At 41.8% G+C, this 27,504-nt stretch overlaps 2 protein-coding genes across 4 annotated transcripts; both read right to left on the bottom strand.

The window, feature by feature from the left end:
* Positions 1–456: 456 nt before the first annotated feature.
* On the bottom strand, positions 457–18,803 carry insig2 (insulin induced gene 2). 3 transcript variants are annotated; one of them, XM_026295800.1, is made up of 7 exons: positions 18,648–18,803; positions 17,538–17,667; positions 10,815–10,987; positions 6,443–6,567; positions 6,022–6,188; positions 3,581–3,680; positions 457–3,400 (listed from the first exon to the last, which is right to left on the bottom strand). In XM_026295800.1, the coding sequence occupies exons 2-7, from the start codon at positions 17,657–17,659 to the stop codon at positions 3,359–3,361; spliced, it is 729 nt and encodes a 242-aa protein (XP_026151585.1). In that variant the 5' UTR covers positions 17,660–17,667; positions 18,648–18,803; the 3' UTR covers positions 457–3,358. The 3 variants fall into 3 exon arrangements, with proteins under 3 accessions (XP_026151585.1, XP_026151586.1, XP_033181700.1); XM_026295801.1 differs by lacking the exon at positions 17,538–17,667; XM_033325809.1 differs by lacking the exons at positions 10,815–10,987; positions 17,538–17,667; positions 18,648–18,803 and adding an exon at positions 7,242–7,285.
* Positions 18,804–23,462: 4,659 nt separating this feature from the next.
* On the bottom strand, positions 23,463–26,879 carry LOC113123900 (U3 small nucleolar RNA-associated protein 14 homolog A). Its single transcript, XM_026296263.2, has one exon. It carries the CDS (start codon positions 26,806–26,808, stop codon positions 24,487–24,489), a length of 2,322 nt encoding a protein of 773 aa, XP_026152048.1. The 5' UTR covers positions 26,809–26,879; the 3' UTR covers positions 23,463–24,486.
* Positions 26,880–27,504: the final 625 nt, after the last annotated feature.

The following is a 27,504-nucleotide window of genomic DNA, read 5'->3' as shown; positions in this document are numbered from 1 at the left end:
GATCAAGCTCCTTCATACCTTAAAGACCTCATAGTACCATATTATCCCAATATACCACTTTGCTCTCAGAGTGCAGTTCTACTTGTGGTTCCCAGAATTTCCAAAAGTGGAATGGGAGGCAGAGCTCCTCTCCTGTGGAACCAGCTCCCACGCTGGGTTCAGGAGGCAGACACCCTCTGTACTTTTAAGGCTAGACTTAAAACCTTCCTTTTTGACAAAGCTTATAGTTAGGGTTGGCTTAGGTAACCTGTACTGTAAATGAATTTCCAGAAATATTTATGCCAGCAATTATTTTTTCTTTCATAATTTATTGCTATCTGTTTTATACCGTTGTAAATCATGAGCTGTATTTTAGGTAGTGTTTTGAATATCACTGAATACTGGGAATAATAAGGTTCAAAACAGTGGGTAGTATAATACAAAACTGTTAGAAAGAAAGAAAGAAATCAGAGGCAGTTACCAAAAGGCCATAATCTTTATTACACCAAATTGCACATATTCTGGTTTCAGAGGTTGCTATATAACTATTAATCCCTGTTTAACCACAATACAATTCATCCTAAAAGAATTGTAACAATGTATCCCATTTTACTAAAGGTTAAAGTTCGTCTTGGGGAAAATATAAAAACATGCTACCCCAAAAAATGCATTAAAAGGGTTTCAATAATGTGTTTTCCATATCATGAAACCTAAAATCATAATACATTACAGAACACTATCCTGTTTTATATGCTGTAACCATAATTATAGCCATTATAGTTTATAAAAAAACAATTGTTATAAAAATGTTCTTTCCATGACCCAGTCCTCTTACTGATACAGATGTGCTATGTTATACATGTTAGTTATTTGTTTTGAATTATTAGTTTTGTAGGTTCCCAACCTATCCATCCAGCACTTACTGCATAGAGAAAATAACTTTTTTTAACACTGCTAAGCATTATAGTCAGTTTTCTCTCTGGATAACTTAACTGTAATGTACCTGCATTATAGTTCAAACCCCTAAAGATGAATTATCCAAACAACAAGAAATATGCATATGTATTACTATAGATCCTGTGTGCAATAAAGAAATCCAGAGAAGGTTTCCCAGAGAGTTGGGTGTAGGCTCTAATAATTAGCAATACGTCACACCTCTTCCACTATATGTATTAGTTCTAACCTGGTGAAACTTCTGAATTCTAAAAAAATCTAAATTGCCCATAACAAATAACCAGTTTATATTGTGTTAGTTCTATACCAATGTATGTTATATCTGTAAATATTAAGCTAGTTACACAGTTAGTTATATAGGACTACACAATCTTGACACACTCAAGATAGTTTGATTCTACTTGAAGTTTTGTTGCTTCTTTATCCAATTCACAATTCATTTTACAATTAGAAATTCAATATGCAATGTGGTCATGCAGATTGGAAATGAATTTTGCAATTCCATGTGCAAAGTGACAATTCAATATTAATTACTTAATTAATGACTTTGATTTAAATTTTAAATGAAAGCTAAAAAAAATGTGATACTGCCATGGGTGTTCGGTTTCTTTATTCAAATGTGCCAGTGAAACAGTGCCCCCAGTCGATTGCATTGTCATTTCTTTTGATGGCAAAATGAAAATGAAATGCAAACTGTCACTCCTCATCAAGGTGGGTCCACCTGTGCACTATTGACCTGGCCCTACCCGATCACTGACTGGCTAAGTCTAACTCTAACCTTGACCAACTAAGGCAACAAGTTCTAGCCAGTCAGAAGAGGAATAAATCTTTGAGGCCCTATTTACACAGCGAAATGGAATGGCAACGTCACCAGCAGCTGATTCTCTAAGAGGTTGCAGAAGCAGAAAAGAAGTAGTAACATTACTCTTCCACCTCCAAACAGACAGAACTGTATCGGCTGCCAGGGCACTGGTTGGGAGTGGGACTCAGGGTAGGTTAAATAATTAAGATTAATGTTTCAGATATAACTATGCCATCTGCTCAACAATGTGCAGCTTGGTCAGGTTCAGATATAAAGTAATGTGCAGATATAACTTGGACATGATGTAGTTCCCCAGACAGCTTATGATCCAAGTGATCGAATTTCAGCGAATTTCACAAGGCTGAAAATACATTGATGCATAGATACATAGGTGGACAGATGTGCATACCAGATGCACATGCTGGAAACATCAAGAAAAAATAAACTACTGGATAAAGAAGCTTCCATAGAGTTCTACTTAGTTAGGTCCATTATCTGTTTTCATAGTTCATAATTACTTTAATGATTTACAAAGGTTAGCCACCAAATTTTAGACAAATGCTATAAAGAAAACAAGCTGGGGTATTTGGCATTCTTGCTGTTTTGTGTAAAGCAAATGCTGCTTTTTGTCCATTTTTAAATGGCTACATACATTTGAAAAGATGTTTCTCCTGAAATGAATTACAAATAATTATTAAATAATGAATTATCAAATGGTCGTACAATAAGGGAATTATAAGAATATAAGGTAAATATAAGAAAATATCTCAATATACTTTAAGACTGAAGTCTGTATACATGTATGGATGAATTTTATCTGCCAATAAAATTTTAAAATGTTCCCTTCACTTTCAAACAAACAGCTTACAGCTTTGCATGGTTGATAATGAAGCACTGTGTTCATGTATAGCTTCACTCTTTAGGTCCGATGATATCGTGTATGTCAGTGCACGATGAACACTGAACATCCTGCATTCACATAGCCAGGGCAGAGATGTATACAATACACATCATCATTTCTAGAAAATCCAACTGTAGATATAACCTAATTACATACAATAAAAGATCTGGTATATAAATCCATATCTTTCTATACATAAATTAACCAGGCTGTGTGTGTTCTGCACTGATATGGGAAGGATGTGAACATACCACATTTGTTATCACATTTCATAAGAGCAGAATATAAAACTGATCCTGTGTGACTGTGTTTGGCACAATGGAGCCAAAGGCTTCAAACATCAGAGTTGATCTGAAGAATGATAGATGCTTTTCTGCTAATCCCTTTAGAGGTAAGCATTTATAAACTGCACAATAAATAAATAAATGAATAGATAAAAACTAATAACTCTGCTTTCATTGTTCATCTCAAGTTAGTGACTGCTCAGGGCTCTGAAAGGCCTGACGACAGCCAATCAAAAATACTGTCTTGCCCAGTGGATAGCACCAGGCAACCAATTGGGAGTTCAATTCTCATTTCACATGCCTGGCTGGCTAGGGTTAGGGCCAGCCAGTACTGATCTCTGTTACACACGGATATTTTATGATCACCTACCACTGGCTTCAAGTCGGTGCAAAGAGAGTATTGTTTTAAAAAGAGGCTGAATGGAGGTAAGACATTCATCAGTCCTGATGGGTTTTTTCCTGAATGAATTTGTAGTCATACTAAAAAAAAAAAAAAAAAAAAAAAGAAGAAGAAAGGAAGAACTTGTGAGACACATGACAGCAAAATCCACTTTTACAACCTATTTCGTTGAGTGTATACAGACAGTTTAGAGGACACAGAGCCAACTCTGGCACTTCTATGTATTGTATATATTTACTGAAATGATTTCAATTTCTTACCAAGGCTAGCTGCCGTCCTATGTTTCCCATAGTTATCACCCCTGCAAAGAAGACACAAGGTAGCCAGGAGCGAATGTATAAGAAATCTGGAGAAGTGTACCTGTGTAAAAGAAACAAATTACAGCAACTTGCAATTCTTTAAATAATGTATGCAAGCAAATAACTTTGGAATGTAATTTACTCTGACAAACTTGCTTTGACTGGTTGCATATCAGAGAAATTTAAACAGTGTTGATCTTGTAAACAAAAACATACTGCATCATTTTTAAAGTGTCATGAGGGGAGAATAATGTTTCCGGTTTGGGACATTTATTCTTGTTTTTCCTGCCTTGTCTGATTTAGTTATATTATTTATGTTAATCAGTATAGATTAGTTTCACCTGTTTTCTATTAGTCTCTTGTTTTAGTGCATAAATAGATCCCGATTTCCTTTGTTCCTCGTTGGAGGATTAATGTTGGTTCATGCTGTGACTACATGTTAGGAGGAGAGAGTTTATTTGTACACTCAGTGGCAGTGTTTCTCATGTACACCATGTAGCTGTAAAGTTTTGACGCCAAGTGGTGGAGTTGCCTTGACGGCAGTATTTTTATGTTTAAGGAGAGTGTTATCTTATCCAGGAAAATAAAGAGACTTTGCGTCCTGCATGTGGTTCCTGCACTTCCATCCTTCATCACCACCTCATAACATAAAGTCCATCTGAAATTCCAATTACTGTATTTTTGGGACTATAAGTCACACTTTTTTTACTCCTCTGTGCAACACGTGGACGAAATCGTTGGTACCCTTCCATTAAAGAAATAAAAAACCCACAATGATTTTAGCCTTAACCAGTCTCCCAGTACCTGCTGCTATAAAACACCATCACAGCCTGATGCTGCTACCACCATGCTTCACTGTTGGGATGGTATTGGGCAGCTCATGAGAGATGACTGGTTTTCTCCAGACATAACACACAAGTCAATCTTCGTTTCATCGGACCAGAGGATCTTGTTCCTCACAGTCTGAGAGTCCTTCAGGTGCTTTTTTGCAAACTCCAAGTAGTGGTCATGTTTTTTACACTGAGGAGAAGCTTCTGTCTATCCACTCTGCCATAAAGCCCAGATCAGTGGAGGGCTGCAGTGATGGTTGTCCTTCTGGAACTTTGTCCCATCTCCATTCAGGATCTTGAGGGCTCAGTCAGGGTGACCTTCGGGTTCTTGGTCACTTCTCTTACTAGGGCCCTTCTCCCATAGCCAGGTGACCAGCTCTTGGAAGAGTCCTGGCTGTGTCAAACTCCTTCCATTTGAGTATTATGGAGGCCACTGTGCTCCTGGGAACCTTCAGTGCAGCAGAAATTTGTTGCAGCCTTCCCCAGCTCTGTGCAGTATGAACAATGCTGTCTCTGAGCTCTGCAGACAGTTCCTTTGACCTCTTGATTTGGTTTTTGCTCTGATATGCATTGCCAGCTTCTATAGAGAGGTGTGTTTTTTTCCATAAACTAGAACTGAAGAAATAGTTTATTCACTGATAATCATTTTGGCCTCATATATAATTGCATTATTGATGGTTGGTGGTTTCCCCTGTTGGGAAGAGGTAAAATTTGTGATTTTTACTGTTGACAACCCAGTGGCCCCATAAACCCTTTACACAGGCCTGTGCATAGAAAGTTTAGTTTCTTATATGGAGTTTTATATGGACTATAGTGGCACCCTCATTGTCCTCTCCAGCTTTTTCCATAAAGTTATGGCCAAATTAAGAGTGAAAAATTACCCTGGATGGAAACATCCCGAACAGTACATGAGGGTTAACATACTTTGAATTTTTCTTACATTACAGAATTTTATCCACATATAAGGCTACATCTCCACCATTTTAATGTTCCTGTTACTGAAATCAACTGTTATTTGAAAGTCACTTAATGTTTCTGTTACTACCATTCTAGTATAGAGCTAAAAGTTACTAAAAAATGTTTTATGTTTATGAAATTGTTATTTAGGCTTCTTCTAATAAACCAACAGAAAAAACTCCATCTTTCCATTTTCACTGAATTGGTCCTCTGATACTCAAACACTCCTTAAAGTGTATGTTATTGTTTTTACCACTACACTTTAGTCAGTAGCATATTTCCCTTCAAGATTTTGCCATTGTTCCAACTCCCCTTAAGGGATTGTACAGGTAACAGTGGTACACTGTCTGAAGACGGTGTTGCCACAGAACAGTATTTTTGTGCAAGAACTATTATAGTTACATGTATTTCAATCTATACAAAAGTCCCATAGAAAATGAATGTATATAACAACCTACTTATTGTTGTAGTTCAGCTTTTGTTGAATTTTTGCCTCAAAGAATTGATTTTTCTCACATCAGCTTCTTTTTTGTCCTTCTAGATTTTCTGTTGTTTTCATCCATTATTTTTTTTTTACTCTCAATCAATATGCAAAGTATGTTTGAGGAAACTTACTGAAAGACTCCATTATACACCAGGAGTTGGGTGGCCAGCGTTGCCAGCAGGGCAATGCTGACCCCCAAGCCAAAGCCACTGCAGGAGCGGTCGAATGTCCACCACAGACCAATGGAGAGGGCTGCCAGAGTCAGAGACAGCTGGATATTATTGGCAAAGTCCACTTTCTGACAATGGTAGAGTCAAGGACCAAGCTGTTTAAGGCTGACAGCGCCAAACTTTATTTAAATAGCTTTGCTGTAGTCTGGTGTTGTGGTTAAGACAACTCAGCCTTTGCTAGCTAGTCGTCAAGTGAACAGCCAATCAAAGTGGTAAATGAAACTTACCAAAGGCACAGACAGGGCAAGTGTTTTTCTCACCAACATACTAGGATTAGAAAGAATGTCAGCTGGTGCATAGAGCCCCAAAGCTTTAAGGATACAGCACTTGCATGGTTGATGCCCACAAACACAGCCACACAGCGCATCACACTGGACCATTCCCGCTTGAACTTGTGTGGCTCACCTAGACAGCTGTCGATGCAGGGGTACAAGAGCCCAATCATTGCTGCGGGGGGGGGGGGGGGGGCAGGAAAACATAGAACACAAACACAAGAGGCATCAAAACCTGATGGCACACACACAACCATGGAGGGATTACAAAATAGTAGTGGGTATGGCCCAGTGGGCCAAGCAGCCTTTGTGCTCCTGGGGCAGATGCTTTGTGACTATTAACATTTCTTGTTGAAAAGTTCATAAGCCAACTCCAGGATAAATGCTCTGTCTCTTGTATTACAACATCTGTGTTGGAACAGGTAGACATGGTAGATAACCCTCTAGGGTCTGAGGGTATTTTGGGGCCATGGACAAGTTTTGACATGTGCTTTTTTCAGTTGATTTTAAACATAATGGCTAACAATAGTCTGATAACACTGTAATCAGCACAAACTGGGCTACAATAATATGTGAGCAGCATGTTTGTACGTGATTGTGTTTTTGAGAAAACAGTGTTTATGCATGTTTAGTGAAAAGCTAAGATTTTTAAGTCACTGAAATAAGACCATAAAACACATACAGAACATTGGTTCACAGGACTTTTAAGAACGACATCTTGTAGCCAAAAGTGTTTGCTTCAAAATGATGTGAAAGTCACAGAAAACAATACACTGATTTCAATTTTCTAAGTTTAGAAACGTTATATGCAGGAAGGTGTGCCTGATCATGAATACTCATGTGATTTACCTGAGAAGATAAAGACCCACATAATGAGGCTTTCAGTCAGGAATGTGGCTGCGAAGGAATTAGTGCAATACAATGCAGATGCAAACGTTCATCATCTGAGTCGTGTTCTTCCTCTGAGGACAAAGTCAACTATTCGTCTCTGTCTGGAACATACAAAGCGCTTCTTCACCCGCGTAGCGTGTCATCATCCAAATGCACAGAAAAAGTGAGTAAATTTTATGATGAAGTTTGACATTTTATGTCATTTCTTGAGGGCATGCACAGAATTACCTGGCTCACCTCAGATTATTTCCATATGAACAGTGCGCTAAGTGCGAGGCGGGATCACATTAGCTGTTAGCTGAGACAGGAGAAAACGTGCTTCTCCTTACGTTCATACAGATTAAATAAAAAAAATTATGATTTCTTTCCGACTATTTATGTGTCTGTGAAGAGAGATGAGAGAGACAGAGCAGACAGAGAGCGCACCCTGTCCCTGACCCTTTACACTTTACAGATTCAGATACTGCTCTTATCTGTATGAACAAAACTGATGGAATAATTTAAGTTTGTTTTGGCGTTATCTTCCTCCAGCTCTTACGGGGGGACACCAAGGCGTTCCCAGGCCAGCCGGGAGACATAGTCCCTCCAGCGTGTCCTGGGTCTTCCCTGGGGCCTCCTCCCGGCGGGACATGCCCGGAACACCTCCCCAGGAAGGCGCCCAGGAGGCATCCGAAACAGATGCCCGAGCCACCTCAACTTGACTCCTTTCGATGTGGAGAAGCAGCGGCTCTACTCTGAGCTCCTCCCGGGTGACCGAGCTCCTCACCCTATCTCTAAGGGAGCGCCCGGCCACCCTGCGGAGGAAGCTCATTTCAGCCGCTTGTATCCGCGATCTTGTTCTTTCGGTCATGACCATAGGTGAGAGTAGGAACGTAGATTGACCGGTAAATTGAGAGCTTCGCCTTCCGGCACAGCTCCTTTTTCACCACAACGGACTGGTACACCGACCGCATTACTGCTGCTGATGCCCCGATCCGTCTGTCAATCTCACGTTCCGTCCTTCCCTCACTCGTGAACAAGACCCCGAGATATTTAAACTCCTCCACTTGAGGCAGGATCTCTCCCCTGGCCTGGAGATGGCAAGCCACCTTTTTACGGTTGAGTACCATGGCCTCGGACTTGGAGGTGCTGATTCTTATCCCAGCCACTTCACATTCGGTTGCAAACCGCCCCAGCGCACGCTGGAGATCCTAGCTCGATGGAGCCAACAGGACAACATCATCTGGAAAAAGCAGAGATGAAATCCTGTGGTCCCCGAACTGGACTCCCTCCGGCTGCACCTAGAAATTCTGTCCATAAAAGTAATGAACAGAACCGGTGGCAAAGGGCAGCCTTGCTGGAGTGCAACGTGCACTGGGAACAGGTCTGACTTACTACCGGCAATGCGAACCAAGCTCCTGCTCCGTTTGTACAGAGACCGGATAGCCCTCAGCAAAGGGCCCTGGACCCCATACTCCTGGAGCACCTCCCACAGGATGTCACAAGGGACCCGGTCAAATGCCTTCTCCAAGTCCACAAAACACATGTGGTTGGGCAAACTCCCATGAACCCTCGAGCACCCTCGAGAGTGTGTAGAGCTGGTCCAGTGTTCCACGCCCAGGACGGAAACCGCATTGTTCCTCCTGGATCCGAGGTTCGACCACCGGCTGGATCCTCCTCTCCAGCACCCTGGCATAGACCTTCCCTGGGAGGCTGAGGAGTGTGATCCCTCTGTAGTTGGAACACACCCTCCGGTCCCCCTTCTTAAAAAGAGGAACCACCACCCCGGTCTGCCAATCCAGGGGTACTGTCCCCGAACGCCACGTGATGTTGCACAGGCGTGTCAGCCATGACAGCCCAACAACATCCAGAGACTTGAAGTACTCGGGACGGATCTCATCCACCCCCGGTGCTTTGCCACCGAGGAGCTGCCGAACTACCTCAGTGACTTTGGCTTGGGTGATGGATGGATCAGCCCCCGAATCCCCAGCCCCTGCTTCTCTTATGGAAGACGTGTTGACGGGATTGAGGAGATCCTCGAAGTATTCCTTCCACCGTCCGACAATATCCCCAGTCGAGGTCAGCAGCTCCCCACTTCCACTGTAAACAGTTTTGGTAGAGCACTGCTTCGCCCTCCTGAGGCGCCGGATGGTTTGCCAGAATTTCTTCGTGGCCGACAGTTAGTCCTTCTCCATGGCCTCACCAAACTCCTCCCATAGCCGAGTTTTTGCCGCCGTCACCGCCTCGGCTGCAACACGCTTGGCCCTGCGGTACCTGTCAGCTGCTTCGGAATTCCCACAAGCCAGCCAAGCTCGGTAGGACTCTTTCTTCAGCTTGACAGCATCCCTTACCTCCGGTGTCCACCACCAGGTTCGGGGATTGCCGCCACGACAAGCACCCGAAACCTTACGGCCACAGCTCCTAGCCGCCGCGTCAACAATGGAGGTGGAAAACATGGTCCATTCGGACTCAATGTCCCCAGCCTCCCCCGGGATCTGGTAGAAGCTCTCTCGGAGGTGTGAGTTAAAGACCTCCCTGACAGTGGGTTCGGCCAAACATTCCTAACAGACCCTCACAATACGTTTGGGCCTGCCAAGTCTGTCCAGCTTCCTCCTCCGCCAGCAGATCCAACTCACCACCAGGTGGTGATCAGTTGACAGCTCTGCCCCTCTCTTCACCCGAGTGTCCAAGAGGCCGAAGGTCAGATGACACGACTACAATGTCGATCATTGACCTCCGGCCTAGGGTGTCCTGGTGCCATGTGCACTGATGGACACCCTTATGCTTGAACATGGTGTTCGTTATGGACAAACTGTGACTAGCACAGAAGTCCAGCAACAGAACACCACTTGGGTTAGTATTGGGGAGGCCGTTCCTCCCAATCACGCCCCTTCAGGTTTCACTGTCGCTGCCCACGTGAGCGTTGAAGTCCCCCAACAGAATTATGGAGTCCCCGGTAGGAGCACCTTTCAGCACCCCCATAGGCCGAAACATCAGTGAGAGACCTATCCCCAACCCGAAGGCGCAGGGAAACGACCCTTTCACTCTGGGGGAAAAACTCCAACACGTGGCGGCTGAGCTGGGGAGCTATGAGCAAGCCCACACCAGCTCGCCGCTGCTCACCGCGAGCAACTTCAGAGTAGAAGAGAGTCCAGCCCCTCTCAAGGAGCTGGGTTCCAGAGCCCAGGCTGTGCGTGGAGGTGAGCCCGACTATCTCTAGTCGGTACCGGTCGACCTCCCGCACAATCTCAGGCTCCTTCCCCCCAGTGAGGTGACATTCCATGTCCCTAGAGCCAGTTTCAGCATCCAGGGATCGGGTAGCCGAGGTCCCCGTCCTCGACCACTGCCCAATCCACTACGCACCGGCCCCTTATGGATCCTTCTTGTCATAACACTAATCCACCTCCCAGGACATTTTAGCTTGGAGTCAAACATTACTGAGAATTTTCTGCCTTCTTTTTTTTTTTCCTCTTTTCACTAATCTAAAGGCAAGAATATAAAAATAAGAAGACGAAAAAAAAAAATAAACCACATAATTAAAGCTTCACATACCTGAAGCTGTACCACAGCAGGGTGGCACCCACCAGGCAGAGGAGAAAATACTGCTGATGACATCAGGGGGGAAAAGGGTAACGTTCCTCTGCACCTGGAGTAAGTTCAGCACCAGTGCCAGGAAGACACCAACAGAAAATAGCATAGCCCCTCGGATCATTACATTGGTGGTTCTAGAATACAGAGCAAAAGCTATCAGGAAGCCTAGAAAATGCCTACAGGATTAAGTTTTGTAGTACATCACAACTTGACAGGAAGAAAGCAGAGGCTAAAATGTAAATATACTACTCAAAAAAAACACTTAAATCACACAACAGTAATGTCCCATAGGCATTCAGTTGAATTTAGGTCACAGGAATGTGAGGGCCTGTCAGTGGTCTTTATCCCTTTGTCATCCAGGAAATGCCTATACACTCTGGCCACATAAGGTTGGGCACTGTCCTGCACCAGGAGCAACCCAGGGCCCAAAGTACCAGTGTAAGTTCTGACAGTCATTCTGAGGATTTCATCCTAGTACGTCACACCAGTCAGCATACCATTGGCTATAACATGGCTATGACATGTTATGCGCAAAAATATATCAGATAAATATTTTTTTCAATTTTTTTTTGCATAAATCTGTTAATCAACTTCAGTTCTGATCAAAACTACTAAATGTTAAAAAAAATCTATGATTTTAACTCTTTAAATGCCAATTTCATAAGTGATGTTGCAGATTTGGGGAAAAAAAAAAAAAAACACAAAATGACTTTTTTTCCATATAAAAAGTGATTGTGGACGGGATATTTTTTTTTACCTTTTATCCCAGTCTTGCAAATGTCAAAGATTAGTAACACCACTGATTTTGATGCATTGTTAGTTTTTGTGCAGCATCAGATTTTAATTTTTTCTGACTAATTTACTGTTTGTGGATGTTTTTGCCCCATTGACTGCAATTATAACAACATTTCTTGACTGCACAGCCATTACACTATATAATCATGCATTCTTGATGATGTTACAGTACAGTATTACATGTACTCTAGCCCCATTGAAAGCCTGGAATTTTTTTTTAAACATTTAGTAGTTTTGATCAGAACTGAAGTTGATTAACAGCTTTATACAGACAAGTTGAAAATTTTATCTGATATATTTTTACAACATTCTATTTTAGTGGATGTTTTCATCCTGAACATAACAAAAGGGTAGTGAATTTGAACAGTGCACAAGAGTTAACAGGGGTGGAGGGCTCAGACATAACCTGTCTTCAATCTACCAGGCTGCCCTATCATCTGTTCCAAGCAAATTAAGGAACAAATCAAATGTTTCCCAGGGGAGGACTCTACAGCCAGTTGGTGAATCAGAGGAGTCACATGAGTCCACCATTAGGTCCTAACAACCTTCATCTGAGCTCACTTCTTTTGTTCACCTAACAAGCCTATTCAGGCCAGGTGTGAAGTGAAACCAACTCAGGAGTGTGGGTCTAACGCCTCTCACCTGATTTACATAGCTCACCTAATGAGACTATGGAACTAGGAGTGGAATGAAACCAACCTGAAAAATAATTTGGCGGTTCCATACCAGCTTTCTCTTAGACTGAGGAAGCTACTTGGATGAGTAGTGAAACGTTTCGACCCAAAAAATTAGAAGTCCAGTTGCCATGACTCAACCTCTAGATAACTTCACCTGGACAACTGAGAATCTTCACAGACATGATACAACAATATTAATTCACAACCAACAGTGCATCAAATTAATAAAGAATTGTTCTAAGCTACAATCCGGTAATAGTCAAGTACCTTTCTATTTTGACCGGTATTTATTGCTATTTCCTGACTTAGCGCTCGTTAGCCTACCGGTTAGCTTAGCTAGCTAGTTAGCTTAGCTAACATGGCCTCTCCCTCTCTCTCTCTTTCTTGCTCGGTGTGCCACATGTTTAGTTATTCCTCAGCCTCCTTTAGCGATAATGATACCTGTAATAAGTGTAGGCGAGGATCACTGATTTGGAAGCGCGGCTCTCACCTTCGAACAAAAGCCAGCTAGCCTAGCCCCGTTAGCTGGTGTGGAGCCACCGAGCTCAGGGTCTGTTAGCGGTCCAAGGGCAGCTCCGGAGCAGCTCGGAGAATTAGCCTGGGCGACGGTCCGACGGAAACGTACTCCTAAGCAGAAGCCCACGGCTCATCACCTGCCTGTTCACGTTTCTAATAGATTTTCCCCGCTCAGCGACACACCTGCTGGGAAACCGACTCTGATAATTGGAGATTCCATAGTCAGGAACATGAAAATAGAGACACCAGCGACCATAGTCAAATGTATTCCTGGGGCCAGAGCGGGCGACATTGAGTCAAATCTGAAGCTGGCTAAGGCTAATCGTAAATATGGAAAAATTATTATTCACGTCGGTAGCAACGACACCCGATTACGCCAATCGGAGGTCTAAATTAATGTCGGACTCCGTAGTTTTCTCTGGACCCCTCCCCAATCTGACCAGCAATGACATGTTTAGCCACATGTCGTCGTTCCGTCGCTGGCTGTCTAGGTGGTGTCCAACAAACGTTGTGGGCTTCATAGACAATTGGGCCACTTTCTGGGGAAAACCCGGTCTGGTAGCGAGAGATGGCATCCATCCCACTTTGAATGGTGCAGCTCTCATCTCTAGAAATTTGGCCGAGTTTATTAGCCAACCTAAAGCCTGACAATTCACGGTGCAGAGACTCAGTCTAAAACGCCTCTCTGCAGTTTCCTTAGAGCCGCCGCCCCCCTCAAACCACATAGAGACTGTGTCTGCCCCTCGAACATATAAATCAAATAAATCAGAAGTTAACAGAAGAGGAGTTATTCATAAAAATTTAATAAAAATTAAGACCACTTCTCTTATTGAAAAAAAAAAACAGAACTGTCTAATGTGGCCTATTAAATATTAGGTCCCTTTCATCTAAATCTTTGTTAGTGTGGGAATGCAGACACACTCTGTGACTAGTATGCAGCATAGTGTGTAAAGTGTACTCCTGTATGTTTTAGACACGTGACAGGGTCACCGCTCTTCACTATGAGGGGAGACAAAAGGGAATAACAACACCATATAAGGTAATGGTCTGAATTCCTTTTGTGGAAAAGTACTGTCATGTAGGGCGGTGACCAAGTTACAAGATATATACATTCTATAGATTTCGCCTAGAGCTCAGATCTCTCCGTGTGTCCCATGAGGGTTGATCTCCAGAGCGCTCTGTATAGTTTGAAGAAAACCTATAATCAGCTGAACCACCCCAGCCGCCTCTCTGTACTTCCTCATCAACGGACCTGTGTAAAATGTGAGTATTCAACATTAGTAAATGATTTGATCACCAAATTGACCTACTTTATCTTACTGAAACCTGGCTACAGCAGGATGAATATGTCAGTCTGAATGAATCAACCCCCCTCAGTCATAAAAATTATCATGTTCCTCGAAGCACAGGTCGAGGTGGAGGAGTAGCTGCAATCTCCCACTCAAACTTATTATTAAACTTTCATCCTCAGAACAGTTATAACTCATTTGAGAGCCTCACTCTTAGTCTCTCGCATCCAAAATGGAAAACACAAAAACCAGTTCTACTTGTCACTGTGTACCGTCCACCTGTTCCTTACTCAGAGTTTTTAACTGAATTCCCTGACTTTCTGTCTGATTTAGTGCTTAGATCAGATAAAGTTATTATAGTGGGAGATTTTAACATTCATGTAGATGTTGAAAATAACGGCCTCAGCATTGTATTTAATTCTATATTAGATTCAAATGGTTTCATTCAAAACGTTAATAAACCCACCCACTGTTTCAATCACACCCTTGATCTTGTTCTGACCTATGGCATCGAAATTGAACATCTAATAGCTTTTCCCCCAAATCCTGTTTTGTCAGATCATTCTTTAATAACTTTTGAATTTAAAATGATGGATCATGCAGCGTTTGGAAGAAAATTCCACTACAGCAGATGTTTATCCGACAACGCTGTTAATAAATTTAAGAAAATTATTCCATCTTTGTTTACATCTATGCCAAGTATAAACATAGTGGAGGGCAGTTGCTTCAATCCCACTCCCTACCAAATTGATCATGTTGTTGACAGCGCTGTAACCTCACTGCGTGAAATGCTTGATTCTGTAGCCCCTCTGAAAAAGAAGTTAGTGAATCAGAGAAGACTAGCCCCATGGTATAATTTACATATTTGTACCTTAAAGCAGGCATCACGAAGGCTGGAAAGGAAGTGGCGTTCCACAAACTTAGAGGAAATTTTTCTAGCCTGGAAAAACAGTCTACTAACATATAAAAAAGCTCTCCGTAAAGCCAGAACTGCATACTATTCATCACTAATCGAGGAAAATAAGAACAATCCCAGGTTTCTTTTCAGCACTGTAGCCAGGCTGACAAAAAGTCACAGCTCTGTTGAGCCCAGTGTTCCCTTAGCTCTCAGCAGTGATGAATTTATGTTTCTTTACAAATAAAATCACAACTATTAGAGATAAAATTCAGCAGATGCTTCCTATACCTGCAATAAATTAATCTTCTACTACAGTAGCTCTTGAATCATCTGTAGGACCTCAGTTATGTTTAGACTGCTTCTCTCCCATAGATCTCTCTTTACATCAGTAGTTGCTTCATCAAAATCATCAACGTGTCTCTTAGACCCCATCCCGACTAGACTGCTTAAAGGCACCCTGCCATTAATGAACTCATCTTTATTGGACTTGGTAAATTTATCTCTAGTATCAGGCTACGTACCACAGGCCTTTAAGACTGCAGTAATCAAACCTTTACTCAAAAAGCCTAGTCTTGATCCAGGAGTCTTGGCTAATTATAGACCAATATCCAACCTGCCATTTATTTCTAAAATCCTAGAAAAAGCTGTTGCTAAGCAGCTATCAGAACACTTACACAGGAATGAACTATTTGAAGATTTTCAATCAGGATTTAGAGCACATCATAGTACAGAAACAGCACTGTTGAAAGTTACCAACGATCTTCTCTTAGCATGTGATTGGTATCAGAGGAACAGCGTTAAAGTGGTTCCAATCCTATTTATCGGACAGATTCCAGTTTGTTCATGTCCATGATGAACCTTCCACACAAACAAAAGTTAATTATGGAGTTCCACAAGGCTCCGTGCTAGGACCGATTCTGTTCACCCTGTACATGCTTCCTTTAGGATATGTCATTAGGAAGCACTCTATTAATTACCACTGCTATGCAGATGACACTCAGTTATATCTATCTATTAAACCTGTTAACACAAACCAGTTAACCAGACTTCAAGCCTGTCTAACTGACATAAAGGCCTGGATGACCAGTAACTTTTTACTTTTAAATTCGGAGAAAACAGAAGTCATTATATTTGGGCCAAAAAATCTCAGAAATGACTTTTCTCAAATTATAGCTATTCTAGATGGCATAACCCTGGCCTCCAGCACTACTGTAAAAAACCTTGGAGTTATTTTTGACCAGGACATGTCCTTTAACTCACACATAAAACAAATCTCTAGAACTGCATTCTTTCACCTGCGCAACATTTCCAAAATTAGGAACATCCTGTCTCAAAATGATGCAGAAAAATTAGTCCATGCATTTTTGTTACCTCAAGGCTAGATTACTGTAACTCATTACTATCTGGATGTCCCAATATCTCCATAAAAAGCCTCCAATTAATCCAGAATGCCGCAGCCAGATTCCTGACAGGAACTAGCAAGAGAGATCATATTTCTCCTATATTGGCTTCTCTTCATTGGCTCCCTGTAAAATAGAGAATAGAATTTAAAATCCTTCTTCTCACATACAAATCCCTTCATAATCAAGCTCCTTCATACCTTAAAGACCTCATAGTACCATATTATCCCAATAGACCACTTCGCTCTCAGAGTGCAGGTCTAGTTTTGGTTCACAGAGTTTCCAAAGGCAGAATGGGAGGCAGAGCCTTTAGTTATCAAGCTCCTCTCCTATGGAACCAGCTCCCAGCCTGGGTTCAGGAGGCAGACACTCTCTATACTTTTAAGGCTAGACTTAAAACCTTCCTCTTTGACAAAGCATATAGTTAGGGCTGGCTTCAGGCAACCCTGAACCATCCCTTAGTTATACTGCTATAGGCCTAGACTGCCCGAGGACCATCGGTGCACTGAGCTCCCCTACCCTAACCCCCCTCCCCTCCCCTCTCTTCTCTCCTCCCACCTCATGTATATTCCACCATTGAATGTTACTAACCTTGTGCTCTCTCTCTCCCCTAGTTTGTGCTCTCTCCCTCTCTCTCTGTTCTCTCTGTACCTTCTGCAGGTGTCCCTGGTCCTGGAGCTGTATATCGCTGATGTGCAGTTACTGGTCCTACCAACCTGCAGTGTCTATTTGTTGTTTATTGTTGCTGTTCTTTTCTCTCTGCTCTATCCACTCACCCCAACCGGTCGAGGCAGATGGCTGCCCAAACTGAGCCCGGTTCTGCTGGAGGTTTTTTCTTCCGTAAAAGGGAGTTTTTCCTCTCCACTGTCGCCAAGTGCTTGCTCATAAGGGAATTGTTGGTTTTTTTGTTTTAGTTTTTGTAAAGATGATTTGTATTGTGATTTGGCGCTATACAAATAAAATTGAATTGAATTGAATTGAATTGAATTCGAAAGACAAGTGAACAAAATGTGACAGGAGTTGTGGGTTAAAAAGAAACACACCCCTGCCTTTGTTCATCTAGTTCTTCTGCTTACACTGAACTCATGTCCAGTATACACAGACCTAACCTGTTGGTGATGTCTGAGATATACAAGCCCCGGAAAGACCACCGTGTCTGCCCAGACACCGGCCAGCGCTGCCGGCTGCAGGTCTCTGCACTGTCACTCATGGCTGTCAGTGTTGGGGACATTCGTAGGCCTAGATCAGAAAATACAGAATGATATGTGATGTCTTTATTTGCCAGTGCCTTCAGTGTCCTCTTCTGACATGCCAAACCATAGAGGCAAGGTATCAGAAAAGACAGGAAATCTATCCTAACATATGTCATACACATACACATATGGATGACTAGACTGATATTAGTATTAAAGGTTAAGGTGTTGAGGTGTTTTTGGTAATGCTGCATTGACAATGAGATAATGGCTTCATAAAATAAGATTTTTTTTATCCACATGGCAGAGAATCAGTGTGGCACAGTGATCCATTTGTTAGCACCATTGCCTCATATCAAGAGGGTCCTGGGTTTGAGTCTTTGGCCAACCAGGTACTTTCTTTGCAGTATTTACATGTTGCTTCTGTGATAGACTTTTCATCTGTCCAGGGCGTGTCCAGGAATGCCAAATTATCTACGACTAAGAATAGCAGTAAATTCTTACATTTGGCAGTTACAAACCAACATAAGTTTGGATTTTTGCAAAAAAATTACTTACCAATAATTCAATTACCAAAGTGGTTGCTATTTTTCCCCCAACTTAGCACCTATACACAGCCTCTACCGTAGCCTTGTTTTTAAGTAGTTTCATACTGTGGTACTATCTGATGATACTGACGTTACTACACCACTTTAGGAGATAATAACTTATGGAAAGCATCATACTGCACACAGCCTTAGCCCTATAAAACATTATCTTTAACACGCTGCACGTTATCACTTTTATTTTTGACGATGATTATCACTAAAAAAAGCCAACAGCGTTTGCTCATCTTTCACCATGTCTGGTAGCGAATAACGTTAAGTTTTCACAGATCAATGAAACACCCAAATTAATCAATACTGGTTAAAAATATGTGCGATGGTGGCGGACAGTAAAATAACCTGATACTAGTTAGCTCGCCTCTTTAGCTAAAAAGCTAGTTAAACTGCGCTAACACTGGCTGAGGTCAAGAATTACTCTTACCTTATGTTGTAAGACATCTCCCACGAATACGACATTTCATATAACATTTAATATATGTCAGAGTAATACTAGGCTCCGGAGAAAGAAAGTAAGAATCTGCTTTCTTTCTCCGTTTTCTGCTGAACTCGCTCCCTATTCAGATTACGTCCGGCTATCTGAGCCAATCAGCGTCTGAAGCCATGACGTAACCGCGTTAGACAAAGCTGACGTAGACACGAATGGTCCAGTTCGACCAAACACGTTTTTTGGCTGATGTTTTACAAATAGGATTCATATTTCTAAATATTACACCATGTTTTAAACGTTTTTTCTACCAGTTAAATAATCTAAATTCTGACTTTAGGGTTAAATTTCAACTTTCAGACACATAAAATAAACATCGACTATGCTGCAGTCATCCCACACGCACGTACAAACTGTTTTGTCTGCAACATTTCTGATTATTTGATATTTGATTTACTCTTGTGGATTGATAGGTTTACAGAGATAGCAGAGGTCCCAGTGTGGATCACTCCTAATCCTCAATCCCATTTACACTCCACTGTGTATTCAGAATACTGTAGCTTGCTGTTTATGATGAAAATCCACGGATTATATCTGGCTAGCAAAGGTTTATACATAAACAGGCAATTCATGCTCTCTCATTTCACTGTAGCTAACCACATCACTATCAACTGTAATTTTAATGCTATTCTAATTACTCATTTACAAAATATACAGCCAAATTCTGAGATTATAAAAGAGGTCAAATGAACAGAACTCAGGCAATATAAACTAAACAAGAAAATGACTGACTAAACCAAAATAACTAAACACAAACTTCCCCAACGCAACTATACACTTCTTTCATTCAGAGTTATCATTCTAAAGGTATATGTACATTTTACACATTCATTAAATTTGGCTTTTATTAGGCTAAATAAATAAATTGAATTTATTAAATAGATTACATTGTCACATTCTTGGCATCTGTTTTAAATGACATTTAAAGAAAATCATATTATAAACGAGCTAAATGAAAACCTTTAAATGCCTAAATACTCCAAAAGATTTCACAGATTTGGATTGTCTGGTGGTTGGCTTACAGGCTTTTTAGCATTCAGTATTTCATCAGCAGGATATTACGAGTCTCATCAACCTATGTGTCAGTAAATATTTTCACAGCCTTTTTTATTGTCATATTATCAAACACCTTTTTTTTATCACAACTTTACTCCAGGGCAGGGAGAACAATCTGAATATGACTACAACTCACTATCCTTACATTCAGAACAGCTACATTAATTTGTGTTTTGTCATTTATTTTTGTCTAATAAAACAGCTCTATATAACAGGTTCTACACACCATAGTACACAGTCCACATAATCACTTAACTACAGTAATTAGAGTGATAAAGGAAGTCTGTTAGGTAAGAGCAGGGGGCTTTCAATCAGTCAGTGGCTGATGTAGCCACGTTAACAGCCAGCAATACAATTCATTATCCTGCCTGTGCCAAACGCTAAGTACCTTTTCATTATCAGACCACTGAGTCCCACTGCTGGTTCCTTGAATATAAATGTGAGTGTTGGCGTGATGGAGTGGGCTGTGGGTGTGGATAGTGATGGAGGGGTGGGGCCAGACCCTCATTGTAAATGTCATCCCCATTGGACCATTGCAGATCCCGGGTCCAAAATAATAGGCCCTGTGACCTCTCTGTTGTCTATAATTAACCTCTAACCCCCTCACTCCCTGCCTTATCCACCAATCCTTAGACAGCCATAATGTGGGATATGCTGTTTGCCAAGCCACACCAACCTCAGCCTCAAGATTCTCACAGGACAGGCAGAGGCATAAAATGGGAAAAGGATGTGGGAGCGACAAAAGAAAATGGCTCCTCCTCTTCGGTTCCAAGGAAGGTGCCACATGTTTGGGATAACCTCACTCTGCATTATCATGAAAATGTGGAATTCTTGTTCTTTTTTACTTTTTGCTCTGGGAAAGTATGACTTAATTTTAAAAATTGTATACATTTTTGTCAAAACAGAAATTTTTAATATTATTTCAGGGCTTGGAGTTTAAGTGTGGAGACACCCTTGCAGTGACAGACATAACTCTGCCATATTTCCATGCAGCAGCAGGGGAAAAGTCAGGTTTGGACAGACTAGCTTGGTTAAAAACAGAAAAGAGAAATGAACTGCAGTACACAGGCACCTTCCCTGCAGGGGTGTACTGACATTTATCACAACAAAGAAAATCCCATGAGCAAATTTTTAGATTTAGGCTAAATAACAACAAAAAACAATAGAAAGTCAAATGTTCCCTATTAGCTGAAACTTGTACATAATGACATTTTCATGCAGGAAGACAGGAGGACATGAGACATATATTGAGAGAATCTTTCTGTGTCTTCAGCAGCATTCAGGGAGGAAAGGCATCTCTCATCTTCAGGCAACGAGAAAGGAGATATTTATGGTCCATCTTTGTCTGTGCAGATTCTTGGGATATTCAGGAGAAAATGCAAATACCCTGTTACTGGCGGCACCATGGAAGCTATGCCAGCATATTGAATGATAATGACAAAGTGGGCTATATCTCATGTGAGCAAGCCTGTGGAACAATGATTACAGATAGGCTGGTGTGTTGTTAGCAACACAAGGGATACCAATTCTAATGCTAATCACAGTTGCTGCCCATTGAAATATATCTGTACTTGGAAGGCATGAGGAAATATGATGGAATAGCCTAGTTGCACTGTAATTGTATAATGAAGTCCTGTTTATTTTGATATTTTAAATTTACATAGTGGCTTTTGGCAGGCTTGGCCTATTGCACCACCTGCTGGTCTTAGTCTGGTACTATGGCGATGAACTAGCTTGACTGTATTTTGCATGATTCAATTTGTTATTTGATGTGGAGAGCCTGTTAAAGATGTTTCATATCACTCTGTTCAAAGTGGTACAAACTAATCCGTTCTCAATACACATGGCACATGCAGTCGGATTCATCTCAGGTTTTAAAACTACCCCCACTTCACCTTACTTAGTCACATTATCTCCATCCACCTTTATTCTTCGAATGTACTTTATTTTCATTCTGTGGAGAGAAACAAGAAGGAGAGCAGAGGAGTAGTGATGCTCAGCTGCACACTCAATGTAGGTTAATGAAAGGGAGGATAGTCTGAGCTTGGGTTGGCTCTGATTGGCTGGACAGCAATGTGCAGCTTCTCAGCTGTACAACCTGTCACTGTTAATCAGAGGCCATCTCTTAACAGCCAGCCAGGGCTATTGAAGAGGTGAACCCATTGCTATTCAGGACAAAACAGATGATAAATCATTTGTACATAATTAGTGCTCAGCAAGGTTACAACTGACACGTATTTTCATCTTAATTAGGAGGGAAATTTGTTCCATTAATTTAATTTGATTCGCATCAGCAGCTCCACACCTAACTAAGTTAATCTTACACCTGTCAGGATGGGAATGGAGTTGAGCCTAGTATTGCAGAGGAAAGAGGAAAGAGTCCTCTATCAGTTTGTTTTATGCACAGAGCTCCAAGCCAGCTGGACTGTATTGAAGTTGCAGTGGAAAATAAAACTGCAGACTTGAACATCAATGGCTGTATTTCGGAGAAAATAATTGCTATGTCGGTTTCTCTCCATATTACTGTTATTCATTAGTTTTGGATTACTCCGCATAATGATAAATACAGTTAACTTAGCAGCCCTTGTCTGCTGTCATGTGTCACAGCCGATTAAATGCTGCATAAAATGATCTGGGAACAAAAATGAAATCAATATTGCTCTGCAGCTGAGGAAGGTATAAATGCTTCTTCATCATAGAACAAATATTTAAGCGGAAATCATAAATGGGTATCATGGAGAAAAACACATTCCATCATACCCTCAGCTCTCTGATTTACAGCTACAGACAGCATCCATAGTATTTGAGTGAGAATCACTGTCTTATCTTGCTGCAGTCCAGTTGGCAGCAGTAAGTCCAAGGACTTGGTCTCTTTTCATTTTTGAAAGCTGTATGAAGGTGTAGTAACTACACCAAAGAGGTAGTGCAATAGAAGGAAGGTGGGGAACATCTGATTTAGTAACTACAAGGTTTCTAATGAAATTCTCCACTGCCTCTTGAGCACTCAAGCTGACAAGCATTACCTGAACTGAGTCCATAGTCCATTATGGTATCCCCTACTGTAATAGAGTGTCTATCATCTGAAATACAAAGATGTCAGGTTCCAAAGCATGCACTTTTTCACCCAGATGTGAAGGTTTAACTGAACTGTAATAGCTTTTCTTTTAGACATTATTTCTGGCGTTACAAATGTATGGAAAATCAACATGAAAATTAACAGAGAGAAGTGATGCATAATACACATGATACATGCAAGACAGTATGTATAGCCATATTACAAAGCAATAGGGATGCTGATGTTTCCCCATAAACCGTGTATGTTAGGGAAAGATTACTTACTAATCTTCTGGTTTTTATCTCAATCAATAGGTTATTTGTCACTTGGTCTATAAAAAGTACTAGATACCTGTAAGTAAGTATTAGATATGTGTAAATAGTAATATGGGTAGTGTTGGGTAGCTTTTGTATTGTTTTTATGGTTCCTGGTGAACATTGTTTTGTCTATTATGCACTGTATGTAATAAAAGTTAATAAAAGTTGTTGACTTGACTTGAAAAAACACAAATCAGTTTCCTAAGATCAGGTAACTACTTGTCATATGACAGCCAAAGATGTGGGTTACATTCTTATGAAAAAAGAAAATAGATTAACTGAAACCAGGGATCATTGTTTAAAAACACGGCTTAACACAGGAAATCGATAATCAAATAGTTGCTGTTTAATTTTATATGATTAACTGAGTGGTTAACATTTTCAGCTGGTAATTTTTGTCATCATGTACTGTATATCAGTTACCAGCACTGTCACGCTATGAGATCACTACTAAACTGCAAAGTACAGTTTTGTCTGACTTAACAGTACATTTATTCAAGTACAGGTACATTTTTGAGATACTTGTATTAAATATTTGACTTTTCTGCTGTTCTACACTTTATACTGATGTGTTTTATCTCAGGTGCAGTATTTTTACCTGAATTTTCCTTCTGGGATTAATAAAGCCTATCTTATTTTATCTCTAAGGAGGTACATCTTTATCAGATGATAGAAACCTATAATGACTTTATAAAATACAACATATTTTACAGTACACATTTCCCCTTTAATAAAGTATACAAAGTAAACATTTTAATTAAATTAAGTTTTGATACTTTGGGGACATTTTGCTGTTAACACACTTTTTTTGAGGTACATTTCTAAATGCATTTTACATGATCCATTGGGTCACAGGGTTTGTGGGGCAGAAAAGGTCAGCAATTCAAACTACATGAGAATTTGAGATTTCAACCAAAAACAAACTTCCACTTTTTATTTTACTTTTTTTTTTTAATTTGGGGTGCATCTATGCTGGATATACCCTGAAAAGGAGAAGTCAGTGCAGCACTGCATCATTTTCAGAAAGCATTAAATCTGAAATTATTAACTATATGACAACAACAAACAGGATGAATGTGGTAGTGTACTGTACATTCGGAAAATAAACTGTATCTCAGTGACTGGATATATTTGCATCAGTATTTTAATGCCAAATACATAATTGAAAAATGTCCTACATAAGACCCCCCACATCCCCCAAATTCAGAAATATTATAACTTTGAATTGAAATAAACAAATTATCCTCCCAAATAGACCCACACAGAATTGAATGTTACAGTGTCTGCTCAGGGGTTATATATTATGATCAATTCAGCTTTATTGGTTCTTTTCTTTTCTGAGTCCATGTTACTTTGTTTTTCCAACAAACACCTGCTTCTTATCCTTCATCAGTTCCTCCCGTGCCATAGGCTCAATAATGGCACCCAGCTGGGTGATCACCTCAGGTTTGACCAGCTTTTTAACAGTCTGCTCTGTGTTCCAGGTGCGGCCCAGTGGAGAGCGGATGGTGTTCTCGAACTGTATATGGTTCTCAAAGGGAAAGGGCAACGAGTTCACTTGGTGAAGGCTAATGGAACGGTTTCTCTTCTCTGAGATAATGACGCTAGGCAGGTGTTGGTCTTTCCTGGGTGGAGGCAGTGCAGTCTTGATCCTGTGCCTCCTGCTTTTTTTGCGTGTGAGCTTAAGGCCCATCCCTCCCCATTCCCCCCACCCAGGCAGTGTTAGGTCCACCACCTTAGGCTTGCCTGCGTCCTCCTGCATCCTTTTGTCTCTAAGGAAGTCTGACATGACATCATCCCCGGCAAAGGCCTCTCTAATGAGCCCCCTTTGCTCCAGATTTTCATCTGAGTCTTCTGTGTCCTCGATTCTTGGAGTGAATGGAACTTGGATGACTTTTGTCTCTTTGGTGAGAACTTCTTTCAGCTCAATCCCTCTCTTCCTTTTTCTGTTTTTGCCTGCCTTTTGGGTTATACACGTTGGGTTTTCTTTGGTTGGGGATGGCTGGGGATGAATAGGTGTTTTACCTGTGGCTGACTTCTCCAGGCTGAGAAACTCCACATCCTCCAGAGTCCTGATCGTCATCAACCCTTCTTCCAGCTGAGCTGAAGTGTCCCTGTGGCTGGCATCTGAGGCTGCCTTAGCTTGCTCTGCTTCAGCAGCCCGACAGCTTTCTGCTTTTACTTGAAAAAGGTTTGTAAACTCTGAAAGCTCCTCCTCCTCATTGTCTGAAGCATCTAGGTCCTCTGCTGCAGGTTTATTTTCCTCCTCTATCTCCATCTCCTCCTCCTCCTCCACAAATATCACAGGGACTGTGTCAGCCTCCTGAGCACTACACAGTTTCCTCTTGCTGTGAAACTCTGTCAATAGTGCTTCCTCTTCAGTTTCTTCCACCTCCTCGTGTTTTTCAGTTGTTTCTGCTGTTCCATCATCCTCTGCTGTAAGACTGACAAGGGCACTCATCTCTTTCTCTGAGGGATCTTCAGAGAGCTTGCCTCTCATCCACGGATTTGACAAATCCAGACCTTGCTCTGCATCATTCACAATATCAGGCATCACCTCTGCATCATCACCTGCTTCCTCGTCTTCATGCTCATCGTTGAGTGATGTCACCTGCCTCTGGGTCAGCTCTTTATTCACCTCTAGCTGCTGCTGCATGGCTTTACGAGTGCCCTCATCATATTTGGCCATGATGACCTTTGACCTGGCCCATTTGCCACTGTTCTGGTGCTTCAGTGACATCCTCTCCTGCATCCTGGCCAGCTCCATTTTATTCAGCTCCTCTAAGGCACTGGCTGGGTCAGTCTTCACCATTTCATCAAACCGCTTCAGGAACTCTCTACGCTTGGCCTTGTTGTGCACTTTGTGGTATTTCTTGCTCTTGATCTTCCTCTCTCTCCGGGCCTTGGCCTCATAATAAGATTGCAAAGCACGAGCCTTCTGCAGCTCTGCACGGCGGATCTTTGCCTCCTCCAGGCTCATCGCCCTGAGAGAAGCTGTCTCAATGGGGGTCAGGATGGGGTCATTGATGGGCTGCTTGTTGGCAGACAGGAGGGCAAATATTTCCTGCTCAAGTGTAGTTTGTGCCTTCCATCCAGCCACCACCCTCTCCATGGGCTTGGGGCCAGAGGGCTCCTGATTCAGGGGAAAGACCAGCTGCTCCGCTCTCTGATTTTGTTTAATAATACTCTTCCAGCAGGACACCTTTGTAGCTGCGTTCTGAAAAGCCACATCTCTCTGGATTCTCTCACTCTCTTGCTTGCTGAGAGGACACTCGATGGTCTTTTTATTCTGCTGCAGGTGCTTAAGCTGCTTCTTGGTCTTGGCTGAAACGGCGGGGGTTTTCTTGACGGTTCCGATGAGGTCCGACAGGTCGATTTTGTCGCCCTCCCCCTCCGCAATGACCGTAAACTCAGAAACCTGGACGGCCGCCTCGGATCTCTCCCCCAGCTTTTTCTTCCTCCCACCCCCGAGAGCGCTGATGGCCTCCAGCAGCTTCTGTCGTTTTCGCTCATGGTCGCAGTCCTCTTCCACCTCACTGGTGATGTTTCCGCCTGCTTCCTGTAAGTCGCCTTCATTTTCTTCGTCGTAGACCATAACTGGCTTCCCCACCGCGCCCGTATTTGTCACCTCGGAGCGGGTTTTCAGACTCTTCTTAGAACCTTTAGCCATGCTGGAGTCAACGCTAGCCTCCCGGACTGGAGTTTATACACGTGTGCCGTAAACGGGGCCGTTGTCGCATACCACTCGCCGCAATGTCAGTAGCGCTGTCGCAAAATGTCTCCTCTTCTGCAGCATGAGTTTCAGGATTATATTTGTCTTTGCAAACCAGATCAGGTGATTACAGCTGTCACAGTTTTCCATCGGATAGTTGAGACATTAATTTAGTGTGGTATGTCTCAGTCCTACTAATGAGACCCTATTTCCCAGGTGACCCTCACTGATATTTCGTTGGACCTGATATAAATGCCTCCCTTTAATTTTCCCAGTCCATTACTTCTGCTACTGCATTTTCATTCTGCTGCTACTGCTGCTCAGTCTAAAGTTTAAAACTGTAGAGGTAATTAACATAGTAGACTTTGAAGTACAACATTTTCCACAGAAAAACTATGTAGTGGAAGTGGGCTACTACCAAACTTCAGTCAAGCCAAGTAGGATACTGTACCTCCACACTGTACTTAAGTCATGAGTACATGCTACGTAGAGTGAGTTTACTTTGTAGGCCTGCGCGTTGCAAAGGTTAGATCTGTGTATAACCTTTATTTTGTGTTAAAAATGTAGGTGTTTTATAGGGGCTATGTGCTCTGAGTCGTGCATTCCATGTTTGTAATGTGACTTTATGAAGCACAGGCTGTTGGTTCCTAACAG

The sequence above is a fragment of the Mastacembelus armatus genome, chromosome 21, assembly GCF_900324485.2.
Source record: "Mastacembelus armatus chromosome 21, fMasArm1.2, whole genome shotgun sequence".
Classification (NCBI taxonomy): domain Eukaryota; kingdom Metazoa; phylum Chordata; class Actinopteri; order Synbranchiformes; family Mastacembelidae; genus Mastacembelus; species Mastacembelus armatus.
Note: the sequence above shows the minus strand (reverse complement) of the source record. Positions and strands in the feature narration are given on the sequence as shown.